Source organism: Leopardus geoffroyi, chromosome B4 (genome assembly GCF_018350155.1).
Source record: "Leopardus geoffroyi isolate Oge1 chromosome B4, O.geoffroyi_Oge1_pat1.0, whole genome shotgun sequence".
NCBI lineage: Eukaryota > Metazoa > Chordata > Mammalia > Carnivora > Felidae > Leopardus > Leopardus geoffroyi.
This window is the reverse complement of record NC_059341.1, coordinates 15,934,756-15,948,969: the sequence shown is the minus strand read 5'-3', so window position 1 is coordinate 15,948,969 and position 14,214 is coordinate 15,934,756. Positions and strand designations below refer to the sequence as shown.

The following is a 14,214-nucleotide window of genomic DNA, read 5'->3' as shown; positions in this document are numbered from 1 at the left end:
GGTGCCAGCAGATCCAGTGTCTGGTGAGAGCCTTCTTCCTGGTTTGCAGAAAGCAACCTCACACAGTACCTCACAGAGCAGAAAGCAGAGGAGAGGGAAAGCATGTCCTCTGGTGTCTTGTCTCAAGGGCACTCATCCCATTCATGAGGGCTCTACCTCATGAATTACCTCCCCAAATTAATTAATTAATTGATTGCCTCCCCCAGGCCCCACCTCCTAATGCCACCACACTGGGGTTTAGAATTTCAACATATGCAATTTGGGGGCACACCGGTCTTCAGTCAATAGCACGGTTCTTCTTCGCTGCACTGATAGGCTATGTATGAACTCGGTAAGGAGGCTGACTTTGTGGTTATGCAGCCAGTGCCCAACACAGTGCCCGATACACCCAGGAGAGTTGAGCTTTCCAAGAGAAGGTAGCTTTATACTGGTCTGGGACTGTGGAAAATCTTCCGAGGAAAGCCTACTAAATGGTTCTGTTGCCTCTTCCGCAGCTGTGGCTTTCCACAGTTCCTTGTTCACTTCCTACAGTGCCCTTAAAGAAGTGCTTGCCTTACACGATAGCTGTTTGTAGAAAGTCTCCGAAGGATTTGCCTCACACCGCTCTCCTCCTAGAGAGGGGATTTGAAAAGGTGAAGAAGTCGAATAGTCCCAGACGGCCACAAATCTGTCATCAGTGTGTTAGCCATCGGTGACTTCGGAAACTTAGGGCCTTTTGAAAATCTCTCTCACAGGCTTTATTTTGAAGACAGAGGAGGAGAATGTTCTCCAAATGTTTAACTGGGACCCTGTTATGGGCTGAATTGTGTCCCCTCCCCGGGAGGCTTCCCTCCCCCACAGTTCCATAGTCGTATGTTGAAGTTCGAACCCCCAGTATGGTGGTACCTTAGCATGTGACCGTATTTGGAGATGGGGTCTTTAAAGAAGTAATGAAGGTAACATGTGGTCATATGGACGGTCCCTAATCCAATGTGACTTGTCACCTTGTAAGAAGAGATTAGTTAAGGAGAGCCACCTCGGAATAAACCAACCTTGCCAACACCTTGATCCTGGAGCTCCAGCCTCCAGAACTGGGAGACGATGAACGTCAGTGGTTTAAGGCCCACCCCCCTCCAGTCTGTAGCATTTTGTTATGGCAGCCATCACAGCTGAAAACAGACCCTTTTCTTTTTAGCTGAAGCCTGGCCTCCTGCAGAGAAAGCCCTCTTGCAGGCATAGTGTTTGGTTTTTTCCTCGCTTTCTTCGGGAAAACAGGAGGGGAAGCCGGTGTTCTCCATGCCGTCCCTTCCTTCATCACCAGGCAACACTCACGTGTCACCACAGCCCAGTGAGGTTTCCTGGTCCCAGTGCTTTGTCAGAGGCTCGTCCCCGGAAGCTGTATCCTCCATTAGGTGACTTGCGACTAAATCAAACGTTTTTCTCATTCCCCGCCGTCTCTTCATCCGTCACGACTGTGAGACAACTTAGCAGGACTCCGTTATCACCTGATTTCTGTGGGGTTCCCAGCACCCCCCCCCCCCGGTAAATTTCCCAGCCCTCACTTCGTGTCACTGTTCCTTCACCCTGCGCCCTCCTTTTTTTTTTATCTCCGTTAATCTCGGATTAATGTTAAATATAAAAGAACCGAGCATTAATCTTTGTTCCACCATAGGTGGTGAGAACATAGTTTCTTTTTATTAGTTTTTCAAAGTGGAAGATAAGGAAAATGCTAGAAGTATAATTAAAGATAAAAATAAAAAAGGCTTAAATAGATTTGAATTCCTATGAGGTGGGCCCCTACGAGGCTTTTCATTAGAGGCTAATTTCTGACAGTCCCAGATAAGGGACGCTGGCTCATCTTTGCCATTTTGGGGAGGTGATGTGAGAAAGAGCTGGAAGGGATCTTGAAGGCTGGGGAGCCCATGAGTCTCAAAGTAGAGGGGCGGAACTCCCTGTTACCCTGGTTCCTTTCCTCCCGGGGACAAAAACCATAGCTTGACTTTTTTTTTTTTAAATAATAATAAAAGGTCACATGTTTGAAGAAGACCAACATGGGGCTTATGTCTTCCCTGGATGACCCTCCTGAGCCAGAGGTGGAGGAGAAATGACAGAGGAGGCATGAAAAATAGGGTTAGGAGGCTGGGGGCATGGTGGTAGGAATGGCTAACGGACAGAAAACAAAACCAAGAGTCCAATAGCAAAAGCCTCTCAGGGCCCAAAGTCTTGGATGTTTGCTGTGTTAACGCGGATTGCACCATTCAACACACCAGTTGTGTGTATATGGGGGCTGGGGGAGGGGCAGGCACGCTCAAGGATTCTCAGGGTAAACACCCTTTTCTGTAAGATTTACTGAATGAGGGGCGCCTGCGTGGCTCAGTTGGTTGAGCGTCTGACTTTGGCTCAGGTCATGATCTCGCGGTCCGTGGGTTCGAGCCCCGTGTCGGGCTCTGTGCTGACAACTCAGAGCCTGGAGCCTGTTTCCGATTCTGTGTCTCCCTCTCTTTCTGACCCTCCCCTGTTCATGCTCTCTCTCTGTCTCAAAAGTAAATAAACGTTAAAAATAAATAAATAAATAAAAAAAGATTTACTGAATGAATACAGTTAGGAGTCTGAATAGGGCAGTCTTCATAAATAATGTTTAAACAACAAGACCATGGGGCAAACTGGGATGTAGAGTCACCCCAGCTGGGGGTCATCTCCCCAGCCAATCCTTTCTTCACTTGTGCGCGGCCCCCACAACAAAAGCGATGTCAATCGCAGCCAGTGTTACTCAGCACACAATGTCTGGCACTGAGGCGGGCTTTGCATGCACTACCTACTATTCCCCTTGGCAACTCAAGAGAGGTAGAGGCGCATGCCTGAACGTTACAGCAAACGCCCGCCACATCATTCCTGGAGGAGAGGGGATCATATTATAGAGGAAATCCGGGAGGTCGAGAAGCACAGGGTTTTACCCAAAGGAGTTCCCCCCAGAACACACACACTACCAACCATTACTACTCCTTTGCCTCCAGACAATACCCTCTGTCCCCTATTAAAAAATTTTTTTTGGTGATGTTTTATTTATTTTTGAGAGGGTGCAACTGGGGGAGGGGCAGAGAGGGAGACAGAGGATCCAAAGCGGACTCTGCACTGTCAGCAGTGAGCCCGATGTGGGGCTTGAACTCACAAACCATGAGATCATGACCTGAGCTGAAGTCGGACGCTCAACTGACGGAGCCACCCAGGTGCCTCCCCGCCCCCAATTTAAGTTTATTTATTTTAAGAAAGAGAGAGTGTGGACAGGGGAGGGGAAGAGAGGGAGGAAGTGAGAGAATCCCAAGCGGGCTCCGTGCTGTCAGTGCAGAGCCCCACATGGGGCTTGATCCCACAAACATGAGATCACGACCTGAGCCGAAATCAAGAGTTGGATGCTTAACCCAGCGAGCCACCCAGGTGCTCCAACCCTCTGTGTCCTGTTTTATCTCAGCTCTATCTCTCTATCCATCCTCTGGGTCCTGAAGCTTCTCCCGACTGTACCATTTATTCTCACTGTTCCAGGTTTTGCAAGCTCATTACGCTTAGTTAGCATCACTTTACCTTGTGATTCACAAGTATTAAACCCCTCAGCCAGAAGGTAGGGATTTTCCCTTATTTTCTGTCTGCAAACACCAGTCTTTAAAAATATCTATAGATAGAGGTGCCTGGATGGCTCAGTCGGTCAAGTGTCCGACTTCAGCCCAGGTCACGATCTCGCGGTTTGTGAGTTCTAGCCTCACGTCAGGCTCTTGTGCTGACAGCTCAGACCCTGGAGCCTGCTTTGAATTCTGCGTCTCCCTCTCTCTCTGCCCCTTCCCAACTCACGCTCTCTCAAAAATAAACCAACATTTAAAAAGTACACTTATAGATATTATATATATATAGTTAGACACAGAAATGCAAGTGTCATTCGCTGAAACTTGATGGACCTGTCCCTTCCTGCCTCTTGCTAACAGAGATGCACCTGATGCACTGCCATTGCCATATATTCTAACTCCCAGGGGGGGAGTCCGAGCTTCCCATATGCTGCATTCCCCCAGAAGTTTTCATTCAGCCTAAGTCTTTGGGTTTAGAAAGTCTGTTTGCTAGAATGAAATCACACCTGGACATGGACCCTGCTGAACTCATCTTGTGAAAAGACCTGTCGTTTTCGTACAAGTTGTTTTATGATAGATCGTCTATTTAAGTTCAAATAATGTAATTGAAAAGAAGTGAAGTCTACCTGTAAGTGACTCAGTCAAGAACTATACCTCAAGCATAGAGAAGTTGGATTTATCAAGTTAGCCTAGATTTTTGTGACAAATGAACCAGTAGGACTAAAAAGTATTTGACTAACACATACATCCTCGTAAACTTGGGAGAACTGTGGAGATATTATCAAAAAAGTAACACAGCCAAAGAGTTTTCCAAAGATTTATTGAAGCAGAAACAAGTTGGTCAGACACTTGTTGGAAAAAAGCAGTTTTAATGGTATTCAAAAATACTTTTTAAAAAGTATCCTAGCACAAGTTTTCTTCGTAAACTAGATTATGTTTGTAAACTTTTCTCTAAATCTTTTAAGAGTGTTGGTTCTTAAGAACTAAAGGTTATTCCTATTCCAAATCTATCTTGCGCTCCTGAAAAACTGCAGAAAGGCACTTGAAAGCTGTTTCTTTAAGATATGGATTTCTTTTTTTTTTATTTTATTCTTGCTGGTAATATATTGCTGCACCGAGTCTGTGCAATCTTCACTCAAGGTCATCGTGATGCTGAGAAGTTTCATTGATAACCTGCAAAAAAATTCAAATTCAAATCAAATACGGTACTACATGCTAAAGATTCAGTTACCCCATTGAGCACGACAAAGAAAAATCCCTACGAAATAGAATTTATTGTGAAAACAGGCAGGTCATGTTGATTATACACAAGAAGGGTCCCAGCTAGAAGGGACAGATGCATACGTAAGCCGCTCTTCACCTACAAGCAGATTAAGTATCCAATGGAATGTTAGGGTTTAAGAAAAGAAAACTGAACTATGTTTCTGAAGGATGCTGTGATCATCCTATGCAGCAAAGCTTAAAAGCAATGAAGGCATTCTAATTGTACAGAACGTACACTTGAAGTTTATGGGCAAGGGAAGATTCCACAAAGGTTACAATAGATTTCGGCCATTTCTTTCATGGCATAGGGAACGAACAAGAAACGACGTGATCGTAGGACATGTCCCTGCACTACGTCAGAGGACACAGGAGCATTGAGGAGGCAGTCAGTAGGGAAGGCCATATGTCCAGTATCAAAACATTCCTGGGATTGAGGTTCTAATGAAGGAGCTCATGAAGCGAGTCTAGAAAGTAACGGAAAGAGGCTGTGCTCCCATTTTAAATTAAGGACCATAGAAAGAAATCCTTTATTTTGGACTATAGGTAGATTGCGATCTCACCTCCACATTGAGGAACCAAATAACTAGTTGGCTGGGGGTCATGCCAGGAGAAGAGGCCTATTCTCTTTTGAGGGGTCACGGGTTAAACGGAACCCCCCCCCCCCAATTAACCAGGTGTATCTGAGATACAGACTTAGTGATTCACAAGGCTATCCATGCCGGCCTGAGATGATGCCGATTTTGAGTGAAAGATACCAACCTGTCCATCTCTGGTTTCGACCGTCTTAATCAGAAGTGTTCTTTTTGAGTGAGTGTCAACCAGAGGAAGTGAATCCAGATTGGTTTCTGAATAAAGAAAAAAGCCCCAAATGAGGAAAAAGGACATTTGAAAATTTTACAAGTAACTGGCCAAAGAATTATGACTGTGGTTCATAATTGCTCCAAGTGCTGCTCCCAAAAGAATTCTAGAGACTTAATACCCGTTTGAAAGCCCAGCATCAAGATGGACTATTTCAGTTACACCCCAAAGGAAGAAGTCAATGTAGTTTAAATTTAACTGGAAGCACAGACTGTAAGCCAGTACTTGGATCTAAAAACTATGGATATTTTACAGGATTTTAATTTGTATGGCATTTCCAAGTATCATTTAACAAATGAGTGCTTTATCATGAACAGACTGGTTACAAAGCTGCTAAAATTTTTCAAAAAAGGGCAATCACATGCTTACCCCTCAGGTTCAGGGAAGAAAAGTTGGGAAGAGGCAGAGCAATCCTATAAAAAGATAAAAACAGTAAAATTTTTGGAAAACAGCTCAAAGAATAAGGCACAAATTCATTCACTTCTTGTTTTCATCAAAGGAGACAATGTATTCCTGTAGTTCATGGCGTGAGGGATTTGCTTCAGACATATTTACCTATAGTGGCCTCATTAGTACATTGACAATCTTTTACCCCAAGTATCTTCTCCACAGGGGAGTGAACTGGAGGCATCACAGAGTGGGAAAAGCGTTGGTGCTCAGACAGTTAAGAGTTCAAATCCCAGCTCTGCCCCTGACTAACTCTAACTAGGTCAAACTAAACTTCCTGACCGAAGGTTCCGTATCTATAAAAAGTGGTCAGTAGCTACCTTGAAGATACGTTCCCAAGATGAAATGAGGTGAGGAATGTCAAATGAGTGACAGAATACCTAATACATGGTGGCTGTTAATTCAGGCACACAAGCCCTCGTGCCATACCTGCTCTCCTCGCCTTCCAGCAGCTTCCTGTAGGTGGCGATCTCAATGTCAAGAGCCATCTTAACATTCAGCAGGTCTTGGTATTCGCGAAGGTGACGAGCCATTTCCTCCTTCATGTTCTGAATCTCATCCTGCAGGCGGCCAATAGTGTCTTGGTAGTTAGCAGCTTCGACGGCAAAGTTCTCTTCCATTTCACGCATCTGGCGTTCCAGAGACTCGTTCTACAGGGGGGAAGAAAGGCTCAAGTATTAGAACAATAAGGCCCGTGTAAGCTCAAATCTTCAGACCCCAAAGTGCTTTTTTGAACCCGTCCTGACAACTCATGGTCTTTGGATTAAAAAATCGCTTTTTCTTCATTTGAAGTTTTGTTCAGATATCGCCATTAGCTCGGTCCATGTGGATGGTGCAGACTGGTTATGTTCCCTCTTTTATGGGGGTCTGATACTCACAGTCCCTTTGAGGGCGTCCACTTCGCAGGTGAGGGACTGGACCTGTCTCCGGTACTCATTTGATTCCTGCTTCGCCTGGCGCAGGGCATCATTGTTCCGGTTAGCAGCCTCAGAGAGGTCAGCAAACTGTCAAAAAACAAATAAAAAATGTAGACCCCCCCCAAGCCACTTGGTTTCCAATCCTCTAAGATCCTACCTTCCCCAGAAAACCGGCAGATCTTAAAGATGGTGACCAAACAAATAAACGACACATAATCCAAACCATGCTCCGTATTTTTAACTTCAAATCTCCTTGTCTCTCAGAATACGTCTGCATTTCTGTTCTGAAAAGCAGAGGGGGAGTGATGGAATGCCAACACTGATATGTTCAAGTAGAGACGTGATCTACTGCCCTCGTTCAAGGGTGGGGGTCAAGGGCATGGTGTTGGGAGTTACTTTGATGTAGGGTTAAGAAGGAGGGGTGGAAAAGAGAAGTCGTGAGTGATGGGGAGGCTGCAGCAACAAATTAAACTTGAACAAGAAGTTCAAGAAGTTTGAAGACGTTCAAGCCAGCTTTCTGACTGGAGCTAACGGGTATGTATAGGAATCACAGACGGGTGCAAGCATTTTCAGAGCAAAATGCTCTTCTTTTGTTCTAGCCACACGGACTAGCGTCCTACCTTGGACTTGTACCATTCTTCGGCCTCCTGAAGGTTCTTGGCAGCCACGCTTTCATATTGCTGGCGTACATCTCGCAGGGCGGCGGTGAGGTCAGGCTTGGAAACATCCACGTCGATTTGGACGTGCTGGTCCTGGATCTGAGCCTGTAGCTCCTGGATTTCCTGAAGAAAGAACAGACAGGAGGTCGGTCGAGCCACATCTGGGGACAACTTCACCCACGTTCACCCACATTCACCCACAAAAAGGGGCTCCACTTGCCTCATCATGTAGTTTCTTCAAAAAGGCAATCTCTTCCTGCAAGGATTCCACTTTGCGCTCAAGGTCAAGACGTGCCAAAGAAGCGTTGTCAACATCCTGGTTGGAAAACAGAGACGCGCATTGGGGGGCTGCTGGAGCCCAAGGCCAGTCTCATGGATTCATTTTAAATGAATCACATGAGCTTGGTCTCTTCACTGTGAAGAGACTGTTGACAGATTTTATGACTGTGTCAGTGTATCCATGAGCTCTATTTTTTCTCGACTCAAACTTCTGAACCTTATCCTTAGAATTCAAAGTGAGTGTGTAGTCATCTGGCATTCAGGTTACAGGCTAGATTTATACTCCAACTCAAGACGTACCCTGGCAAAGATTCAGTTCAGGCACGTAAGGAAACGAAATGTAAATTCTGGACTGTATTTTCTCTGCTTCCTCTCGTAGCACATCCTACAAGGGTGTGTCCATCCCTTCCGCTGAGCACGGTGTAAATTCTGTTACTAGGTTTGTTTCAGAATGACTGCTCAAAATGCATGTAATGAAACTATGTGAAAAATTCTTGCCGCTCTGGCTCTCTTCTGTTTCCACCACTTGTAACCTGCTACGTCCCAAAGATTTTATGTCCCCTCGAGGAAACGTCACGAGAATCTTTACACCTCTTATTTTGTAAGCAACTGTACTCAGTGTATGGTTTATAGCATTACAGTCTTCAAAGACACCTCTATCACCTTCATGGAAACGTGAATGAGGAATGAGTGATAACAAAAAAGAAAAAAAAAAACAGGCTTGGGCAAAATTCATTTTTGCTTGTTAAGCCCTAAAAGAGATGCAAAAGATAATTTAGTGACCTCTATAAAAAAGTTCAACGGGGGACATTCTACTTCATTGAGGAGACTATGAGGGATTTTACCTAATCCCTAAACAGGAGATCTTTCATAATAATATTGTTTCATATTAACTCACTGCTCTGCAGAAAACGTTATAGATATGATGATCATAAATGCTCGGTTACTAAAATGAAGCACACACTGCAGTGTTTAACTTAATCTGGTAAGTGTATTTCTGCTTCAAAATGTTATTCTAGACTATTCCTCGGAGAGCTTTTATAGCCATGCCAGTAAGTGTTCAGGGGAAGAAAACTATGCCGGCAGCTCTTCCGGCTTTTGAATTCTAATTTCAAGCTAAAAATCCTTTAAGTCTATCTAACTTTGGAGCAAAAAGTCCTTTACTGAAAATCCGTTCTTCAGCCTTAGGTTCTTGTGGAGGATGTGCTAAAGAATTTAAGAAACCAAATCAAGAAAGGCCTTTCAAAATGTGAATTATGATTGTAGCTTTAAGAATATACTTCACAAGTCTGGGCCAGAGATTAGATAACGGATGTTAGCAAATACTTGTGTCCGACCAGGACTGTGCTTACATCATTACATATTCAATAAGAATGCAGCCTGTTGCAAAGCTTCTCTGGGAACACAAAGACTCCTATTATTTCTGTCCTGAGCCACCACACTTGCCAGAATGTCTGTATCTACATTCCATAGTGAAGCCCGTAGAAACCATTAATACCTTTCAGCCCAGAGGACAGATGGCTCCTTTTCACCCTTATTAGATCACAAAATAGTTGTGCCTGGGGATAGTTCCATATAACTTTAAAGCCGCCATGGAACTTGCAGAGAAGAAAAGACACTTGCTGGCTTCCATCCAGTGAAACGAAGTTCCTTGTCCCCCTGTACATTTACATTTTAAAGTACAGGGCATAACTGTGCTTTCTGGTGGCCTTGTAAAAGTTAGCCAACTTGACTTTAGCAAACCTTTATCTACATCAAACTGTAACTGTTCAGAATCTGAATGTCAATGTGTTTCAAAAACAAAACGGAAAAAAAATTTTTTTTTTTTTTTAAAAAACGTCGAAACAAAGTAAAAAATCAAAGACTTTCTTTATGTCCTAAGGAAAGGCTTCACCCCATTCAAGGGTTTTTATTCGGACAATTTCCGCTCTGCGGTCTTTCTGCCGCTAGGGGGCTTTGCGCACAGAAGTGAAGTTTTGCGCTCTCTAGACTTGGGTTGAGTAACTTTTGAGAATTGCCCGTGGGTTGATGGGGCGGGGTCCGGTGGCTGTGCAAGTGGGAACAGAATCTACAAACCTGTCTGAAAGATTGCAGGGTGCTCTCGGCTTCCTCTCTCTGAAGCATCTCCTCCTGCAACCTGAAACAGTCGCGCATTAACCAAAAGGGAACTGGGACCCCGCCAGGGGTGGGGCGGCCACACCCAACCACCACGTCGCGGCGCCGCGAGACGAGATCCGCTGCGCCACCTCTGCGGGCAGCCGGCGACTGCGGCTTTTAGGACTGCCGCCCTCCGCAAGTTTTGGCGGGACCTCGGCCCGCAGTGTGCAAAAGCAATCACGGCCGCCACTCCAACCTGCACGGCGAACGCCCCCACCCCGCCTCCGAGGAACCTCTGCAATCCCTTTGTCTCGCTGCCTCCACACCCCTCCCCTCTTCCCTTCTCCCGCCCCATGATGGCCGCACGCCAGAAGGGGCCAGGAAACTTTCTCAAAGTTTGGGGGAGATCGCGCTCGTTGCTTTTAAGGGCCTTCGGCTACAAAGTCGTAGTTTTAAGAAATCTGTAACCTGAAGCGGGGTGTTCTTGGGCAATGATCGGGGGGGGGGGGATGGGAGAGGAAATGCGAACTGCAAGGTCTGGGTGCAGGGCGGGGCCGCGCCGCCGAAGCCACCGCCCCGCTCACCCGCTGTCCCCCAGACAGCCACCGCCCGAGCCACATCCCCAAGGGCGTGGCGGCTTCTCGCGGGGGGGCCCCGTACCCCCCTCCCTCCCTCCCGCAGCCCCGAGGTGGGCGCCGCCTTACTTCTCCCGGAGCCGCATGATGTCCTCGGCCAGGTTGTCGCGCTCCACCTCGACGCGGGCCTTGTCGTTGGTGAGCTGGTCCACCTGACGGCGCAGCTCCCGCATCTCCTCCTCGTAGAGGTCCCCCAGGCGCGACTTGCCCTGGCCCTTGAGCTGCTCGAGCTCGGCCAGCAGGATCTTGTTCTGCTGCTCCAGGAAGCGCACCTTGTCGATGTAGTTGGCGAAGCGGTCGTTCAGCTCCTGCAGCTCCACCTTCTCGTTGGTGCGGGTGTTCTTGAACTCGGTGTTGATGGCATCGGCCAGCGAGAAGTCCACCGAGTCCTGCAGCAGACGCACACCGGGCACACTGCTCCGCAGGCGCACCGCCGAGGAGCGCGTGGCGTACGAGCCGCCCGGGGACGAGGCGTAGAGGCTGCGGCTGGTGCTGGGGCGCAACGCGCTGCCCAGGGTGTAGGTGCGGGTGGACGTGGTCACGTAGCTCCGGCTGGAGCTCGGCCGGCTCCCGGTGCCGGGGCCGCCGAACATCCTGCGGTAGGAGGACGAGGACACAGACCTGGTGGACATGGCTGAGACGGTGGCGGTGGGCTGGGCGGCTGCGGCGGCGCGGACTGGCTCGGGGAGGACAGGCGAGCGAGGGCGCGGTGGGTGTGGGCGGTGGGAGCGCTGCTGCGTCTCTGGCGCGGGGGATCCCGGAGCGAGAGTGGCAGAGGACCGGACCGGGCCGAGGGCGCAGTTTTTATAACCCGGTTAGGAAAGAGGGTCCCCTCCCACTGCCATCCCAGCCGCGGAGAGCGCCAGCCAATGGGGACCCGACGAGATGCGGGAAGGGTGGGCGGGGGTTGGGGCGGGGGCGCCCTCGAGCCTTCCTCTCCGCCCCTCTGCAGCCCGGGACTGGGCACCTTCCCGTTACTTTTTGGGTGGGCTGGGACTTTCGGGGGCTTTCCTGATGTTGGCCTGAGCGCTGCTCCCAGTGGGTGCTGAAAAAGGCGGGGTCGCGCGGTGGTAGGGAACCCTGCCCAGGACCAGACCGGAGGGGTCCCCAGGCACTGGGCCACAGAGGCCTGGGAGGAGGCGGGCGGGTGGGAGGGGCGCTCCGCTGCAGGCCAGTGTTCTGCTCGGGGCTGGTGGGTGGGGAGACCCGCGGGCAAAGGGGCAGGAAGAGGGGGGGATCCCGAGGCTTGGGAGGCGCGGAGAAAGGAACAAAGAACGCCTGAGATTGGAGCGGGCGTTGGGGGCGCGCACAGCCTAGGACACGGAGCTGGGGTCCCGAGCAGGCTTGGCGCACCGCCCGCTTTGGCCCACGAATCTTTCCAGCCTCTTGTCTTGGGGGTTCCTTAGGTTCAGGGACCTAACGGGCTCGGTGTGGCTTTGGACGGCGCGAGCTTCGAGGCTGCGGCCGAGGAAAGCCCGAGGGGCGGGGGGGGGGGGGTGCGAGAGGGGTGGGGTCGCTGAGTCACTGGCAGTGAGTCACCGGAGCCCTGCTGCCCGCCGAGGTTGAGGGCTCCTAGCGGTTCGGGAAACCGTTAGACGAGATTGACTCAAGTCTCCTCGGGCCGCGCACGCCCTGTTGGTTCTAAGTTTTACCCAACTTCTAGTCGGGCCTCCTCTTTCTGGTGTGCGGTTCGCCCGCGAGGATCCTAGAGCACCCCTAAGTTGTTAACAACTCGCGCAAGCCCGATTTTGCTCCAGATGCGCGGACTTCCCATTAGCAGGAAACTTCTTGCAGAGCCCAGAGAGCTGCCAAACACCGGTCTCTGGCATCACGAACGCCCTCAGGGAAGGGTTTTCTTGCAAAGTTCCCTCCCACCCTTCCCTCTGGGCTCCCCTCAGTGACCCACCCCCAACCCCGTGAAACCACACCCGAGTTTTAACAAGATCTGAAAGTTCTGGGTGAAAGAGGAAACCCGGCGTCCGTCCGTAGTTTCAAAATCAAATTGAGAGATCATTGGTTTTTCTGCTGTAGTGGAAGTCATTAAAGGCATAATCTGTGCCAATTATAGAATTAATTAGGTGTTGCTTTAAAGCTCCGACCTGATTAATGAAAGGCAATTATATAACTCAAATGACAGAATGTTTGGGGGAAATAGATTTATGTGTTCATTTTGGTTCAGCGAGGCACATTGTGGGATTCCGGGGACTTGTCTGGGAAATGTCACCGGTCCTTTTGGCCTATTTTCCAAGAATTCGTGCAGTTGGTCTTCCAGTGAGGGAGATAAAACTGTCTACAGAGCAAACAGAGCAAAAACCTTCTGGTCCAGGGCACCAGGGAGTGTCGAATTCCGCCGCCCAAATCTTTCTAGGTAAAGGGCCATGGTTGCGGTATTAGTAAATGCAGAATACAGTGCTTACCCCCAAAGGGAGATGAAGGGAGGAAAGGCCCGACAGTCTTACTGTGGTTAATTAAGCAGCAATTGAAACATCATGGAATTTTGTTGTGGTTGTTGTTGTGTGTTTAGAGGACACGTTGAGTACCAGATGGATTCACTGCAAAACCACCGTAAAAGTCTATAGTGGATAGTTTGGAGAAAAATGGTAAAACCCTTCCCCCTTTTTCTGGGGGGAGTGGGAGGGTGGGTGAAGGCTGTGGGTGTGGTACTGGAGGTTACCCGGCATTTAAGAAAAATAGTTTGGGACCAAATTAAGGGTTTATCCCAGCTTCTCTGTACAAGCCTCTGCTAGGTAATATTTTGTTGACCTCATTTCAGAGAGCTCTGGCAAGTGGCACAGCCAAGGTCAAGGTGCAGGACCTTTGCTGCATAGCTCCCCTGCTGCGGGTTTCCTTTATTCTTGCTCCATGAGAGCTCTTGATCCAAGCCATTGCTCAGCAAATGTCACCATTGTGAGTGCGCCTGGCATTTTTAGGATGAGAAAAAAGCCATCTCCCCAGGGGAGGAGGCGAGGGTGGGCCCTACTCCCACCTAAAATGCTGATCCCAGGGGAATGAGGTGGTGCTGCTTGCTGACTGAGTCACCATGGAAAATGAGGGCAAGGCTCTGGTGTGGTGTGGCACGGTGCCCTGTCGGTGACCACAGCAAATTCCTCGGGGCTATGGTGACTTCCTCTGGGGTGGACTCTGGCCTTCCTCACCATTTCTAGGGTACCCCTTCTCCTTTCTAACCCGTCCGCAATCTGTATTCGCGGGCAGGACCGTGGTATGTTCTCTGGCTCTTTTAGCTCAGGCGCTATAACAAAATACCATAGACAGTGTGGCTTAACCAACAAGCGTTCATTTCTCACAGTTCTGGAGGCAGGAAGTCCGAGATCAAAGTGCCAGCAGATTCAGTGTCTGATAAGGACCTGCTTTCTCCTGTGCAGAGAGCTGTCTTCTTGCTGTGTCGTCATGTGGTGAAGCCAAGACAAACTGTGGTCTCTTCCACTTCTTAAAAGGGCACTAATCC

At 48.8% G+C, this 14,214-nt stretch overlaps 1 protein-coding gene across 1 annotated transcript; it reads right to left on the bottom strand.

Moving 5' to 3' along the window:
* Window positions 1-4,396: 4,396 nt before the first annotated feature.
* VIM (vimentin) lies at window positions 4,397-12,220 on the bottom strand. The gene is made up of 9 exons (XM_045463405.1): window positions 10,818-12,220; window positions 10,093-10,153; window positions 7,958-8,053; window positions 7,699-7,860; window positions 7,040-7,165; window positions 6,591-6,811; window positions 6,084-6,127; window positions 5,616-5,701; window positions 4,397-4,766 (listed from the first exon to the last, which is right to left on the bottom strand). The coding sequence occupies exons 1-9, from the start codon at window positions 11,378-11,380 to the stop codon at window positions 4,725-4,727; spliced, it is 1,401 nt and encodes a 466-aa protein (XP_045319361.1). The 5' UTR covers window positions 11,381-12,220; the 3' UTR covers window positions 4,397-4,724.
* Window positions 12,221-14,214: the final 1,994 nt, after the last annotated feature.